The 5,000-nt window shown below is 38.7% G+C and overlaps 1 protein-coding gene and 1 long non-coding RNA gene across 2 annotated transcripts in view; one reads left to right on the top strand and one right to left on the bottom strand.

The window, feature by feature from the left end:
• The window catches only part of LOC144965682 (cysteine-rich motor neuron 1 protein-like), a 34,871-nt gene that overhangs the window by 20,383 nt on the left and 9,488 nt on the right, over nt 1-5,000 (top strand). Inside the window, exon 4 of the mRNA XM_078901274.1 lies at nt 3,987-4,101. Within this exon, the coding sequence (XP_078757400.1) occupies nt 3,987-4,101 (115 nt within the window). The remainder of the gene's footprint in view (nt 1-3,986; nt 4,102-5,000) is intronic.
• Nucleotides 1-5,000, bottom strand: part of LOC144965683 (uncharacterized) — a 23,108-nt gene that overhangs the window by 8,737 nt on the left and 9,371 nt on the right. Inside the window, exon 2 of the long non-coding RNA XR_013644083.1 lies at nt 1,299-1,429. This is a non-coding gene — a long non-coding RNA (uncharacterized LOC144965683). The remainder of the gene's footprint in view (nt 1-1,298; nt 1,430-5,000) is intronic.

The following is a 5,000-nucleotide window of genomic DNA, read 5'->3' as shown; positions in this document are numbered from 1 at the left end:
GAGTACTTGCAATCGATACCAGCAGATAGTAGTTCCTCTCATTATTTTGAATACAATAAATATCTTAAAATTTAAATAAACCATTTCCCGCTCTTGACATTGGGAAATAAGTCTACGATAAGTGAGCAAAATATATAAGATATGTAATGCAGAAACTAAAAGCTCCGAACGGACAAATATGCTTATAAACGTTTTCTGTCAAAATGAAGAAACATTGGTTCGTCAGTGCACGGCATAATTCTTATTCCGACGTCTGACTGTTATGGTGGCGATACTTGAGATGAAGCATGAACCCAAGTTGAATGACATTAAATGAGGAAAATGAAACATGAATACGCGTCTGCATGGGGGACACTCCAGACAATTAATACATGAAAGAAAGAGAGAGAGAGAGAGAGAGAGAGAGAGAGAGAGAGAGAGAGAGAGAGAGAGAGAGAGAGAGGGGGGGGGGGGGGAATAGATTTGTTGATGCTGTGCAAATTAGCCAATATACTCACAACATCCGCCAGCCGGATATAAATTACCAATACACAAAACTATGTGTAATCTTGAACATTTATAGTCTGAATGATAGAATTTAGTGAGAACTACTCATAAAAATGGCTGGCTAAAACCATTAAGAAAGAAAGAGCTGAGTGACGTCAACTTCGTTCCTTCAATACGACATGGAGATGTTCAACGAGCCTATCTTGTTATCGAGGATTACTGAAGATCATAAATTCCTCTTACAGTCAAGGTAGTTGTGGTGCTAAAATTGTGTCCACCCGGTATAGTGGTTATTTTCCTTCTTATGATGACAGTACATAGACGTCTATTTGCTCGATTAATTTTTAAAAAGTTCATTTTATACTGCCTTATGAGGGCAAATATCGTCAGGCTGTAACCATTATATTTTTTCCAAATGGTCTTTCTTGACTGTGATGCGAGTCTAAGAATCACCGCTATGTGTGAGCTTTTATATAGAACAATATCCAAACAGTGTTCTCAAAGCACTATACAAAGGGCCCCAAGCAACTGGTGACACGTAACATGTAGGGCAAAGTATTAAGCGTGTGGCGCGCATTTCAACTTTTTTGTCTTATCACTCTCCACGGGGCATTGAGTAATTGCGTCTTGCACTCCTCACATAATTTCTATCAGAGTGTACATTGGTTGGAATGTGATAATTCATTTCTAATGTTCTACGGATCAAATGTCTAGACCGGAGATAGCAACTAAACACCCGACACACCACCACCTCAAAATCTTTATTGTGACGAAGGTATCAATATTTATCTAGTTTTATTTACGTTTCTTACCTCGCACATTTTAAGTATCGGTGAGTAATCACCAAAACACAAATACATTTCCCGCAGCGGAAGTTGTACATGAGTTGTTGTTCTAAGAGGCGAGAGTTTTCTCCCCTGTGTCGGAATCCGACGACGACAGTCTGAAACGAAAATGTCAAAAAGTGTAAACAGGAAAAGTTATGGAAACAATGAATGGATGGTTACAGAACATACCGAGGTGTTTGTCTATTTGTGCTGGGGCCCTCCAGGTTTTCTGTTTTACAGTAGGCGGGCAGGATTTATTTGCACTGTTTGGAACAGCAATGGAAAATCAACAATGAAGGAACAATTCTCACCGGGAATTCTTTGTTTCTCTCCTAAATCGGCGGATAAACAACAGGTACCATTATTGTGTTTATATTATGTGGACTAGGCGTGGGGGAAATGCCCTTCAATGAAAATGACGAAATTCTATCTCTACAAAGGGCAGACCACTCTTGTGTCGATAAATAGTGTTTTGTTTATTAATATGTTTCTTTCTCCAGTCTAAATTAATCTATTTAGAGGATTGTCCAAAAATCCAATAAAACGCTTTCTTCACCAGATTTGTCATCATCATCATCATCATCATCATCATCATCATCATCATCATCATCATCATCATCATCGTCATCATCATCGCCATCATCATCATTGTCGTCGTCATCAACATCATAAATGAGCTTTTATATAGCGCAATATCCACTAAATATGCTCAAAGCGCTTTACAAGGGGTCCCTGGTCAACAGCAGCATCTAACATGTAGGACGGGACATGACGCCTGTTAGGCGATATTACAATTTTTCGGACAAAGACAACGCTGTTAACGGCCAGGTACTCATTTTACACCTGAGTACGGTGAGACAATGTGAGTAAAGAGCCTTTTCCAAGGGCTCAACTATGCGCCGAGAGCGAGGCTCGAACCCAGGACCTTCCGATCCGAAAGCGAGTGTCATACCACTAGACCACATAGCCGCACAATCATCATCATGACAACCCGAATGGTTATGGTTTCACCGTGGTTATGGAAATACTCTCAACCCAACACAAGATATACTCCATTACAACGATGGCCAATCAAGCCCATTCATAGTTGGGTCCATTATCAGACCTACTAATACGTGCACGTCGCTATGGAATCATTTGTAACCCACGCTTCAATCTGGTATTAGTTGGATTGAACCAGATGAATAAATTAGCCTCTACAGTAAAAAATAAATAATCGAAATTAGCAAATTGTGAGCGACAATCTCAAAACGGTGAAAATATGTCAGGATGAACCGGACTCCGAAAAGTGAATTTAGAGTTAAAATGATTTTAAAATACTAATTTTGAGCTTTTTTGCAATGCGAGAAGTTGTATTTATTGATGCATTGCGTTTAGGTAAAAAACTCATGACATCGGCCAGCCGGATATACCGTACCAACTCACAAAACTATATGTAACCATGAGCGTTTATAGTCTGATTGATAGAATATAATGAGTACTGATCAGGAGTGTGGCTATATTGGTTGATTTGGTGCCTGGCACCACATCCATCTTTTAAAAATTGATTACAGCAATAAAAAATAACAACAACACCAAAAAAAAAAAAAAAAAAAAAAACACTGAGAAATTGTATATTCCGCCTCTTACTTATTTGAGTAAGTCTTTTCTTTAATTTTTTTTTCTTTCTTCTGTCTTTACAAATATAGCATGTTTTTCGTTATTTTCCGCTGATTCTGGCACCACCCTATACTGTAATCATGCCACGCCACTGGTACTGATCACAAAAACAATAACAAAGAGCTGAGTGACGTCAACTTCATTTCTTCTATACTCCACCGTATACAAAAGTTAACAATATGTTTCATGTCTGTGTTTATAAGCTATTCAGTGTCCAAAACCTACTTCATCCTGACAAAATACCTCTTTGATACGGTGGGTCACAATTAAGATTTTTATTTTTAAAAAGCTTTATAAGCAAAGTGTGCCTATGTGGTCTAGTGGTATGACACTCGCTTTCAGATCGGAAGGTCCTGGGCTCGAGCTTCGCTCGGCGCATAATTGAGTCCTTGGAGAAGGCTCTTAACTCACATTCTCTCACCGTACTCAGGTGTAAAATGAGTACCTGACCGTTAACAGCGTTGTCTCTGTCCGAAAAAAAAATGTAATATCGCCTAACAGACGTCATGTCCCGTCCTACATGTTAACTATTGCTGTTGGCCAGGAACCCCTTGTAAAGCGCTTTGAGCCCGTTTAGTGGATATTGCGCTATATAAAAGCTCAATTAAAGTCATCTTTCATCTTTTTTCAAAGTATAATGTATTAAATCAAGCTTAAAATTTAAATGAAAAATCAGACTAAACTGGCATAATGCGATCTTGAGAAGATGATTCACATTTGATGAATAGTGTTCAATATGTTTAACTCACTCAACCCTAACACCGACTAAATCCGTAGTTTACCCGGGGTTACTTTTACCCCATGCCGATTTACTACTTTTTTTCTGAGACAAATTGTATATCAAAGCTAATGTTTTTAGTTTTTGCATGTTAATGATAGTTGAATGAAACTATGTACACGCTCATTTTTAATACATTTTTTTCCAATTAGCAAAGTAGCAATAATCTCTAGGATTGAACGAGTTAAAGCTCCCATTTTTTTAACCATCGCTATCCCATCTTTCCTCATCCACAGTGAAAAGAAGAAAAAAGTCAGACACTCATCAAGCCGATGCTGCGTACAAAGGATGCAAGCCCAAATGTACAGAGAAATTCTGTCGGAAAAATCCACGCGCTATCTGCTCAGCCAGGTGCGACAATCTCAAATCAAACTACAGGGTTATTCAAAATGATACATCGAATTTTAAAAGGATTCAATAGTCTGATGTCACGTCCGCCCAGCAAGAGAAAAGCATTATAAATCTGATCATGTTTTGACTTGTATACATTCTGATCACATGACATGTGAAAAGGTTCTAGCCAGCATGTAGAATAAAAAGTACCGATTTTCATTGATTAGAACCAATCTGCTGTTTGCTAGGCGGACGTGACATCAGACTATTGAATCGTATTGTAATGATTTAACATCGAATTTAAAAAGGATTCAATAGTCTGATGTCACGTCCGCCCAGCAAGAGAAAACATTATAAATCTGATCATGTTTGACATTTATACATTCTGATCACATGATATGTGAAAAAGTTCTAGCCAGCATGTGAAATAAAAAGTACCGATTTTCATTGTTTAGAACCAATCTGCTGATTGCTAGGCGGGCGTGATATCAGACTATTGAATCCTATTATAATATTTTAGTTTATTGTAATACACGATTCTTGAAATCAAACGTTTGGAGCTTCGAAAGTTATTCAGCACTGCTACGCGACCTTGATTCCAAACGCACGAGTTCGAAGTTTTTTTTAGCTTTTTGAGCTTTATCCACTAAATGTGCTCAAAGCACGTTACTAGGGGTCCCTGGTCAACAGCAACATGTAACATGAAGGACGGGACATACCGCCCGTTAGGCGATATTACAATTTTTCGGACAGAGACAACGCTGTTAACGGTCAGGTACTCATTTTACACCTGAGTACGGTGAGAGAATGTGAGTTAAGAGCCTTCTCCAAGGACTCAACTATGCGCCGAGCGCGAGGCTCGAACCCAGGACCATCCGATCCGAAAGCGAGTGCCATACCACAAGACTACATAGCCG

Source organism: Berghia stephanieae, chromosome 2, assembly GCF_034508935.2.
Source record: "Berghia stephanieae isolate SIO BIC M18660-M18661 chromosome 2, UCSD_Bste_1.3, whole genome shotgun sequence".
NCBI lineage: Eukaryota > Metazoa > Mollusca > Gastropoda > Nudibranchia > Aeolidiidae > Berghia > Berghia stephanieae.
The sequence above is the reverse complement of the archived record's forward strand: the minus strand, read 5'-3'. Positions and strand labels throughout refer to the sequence as shown.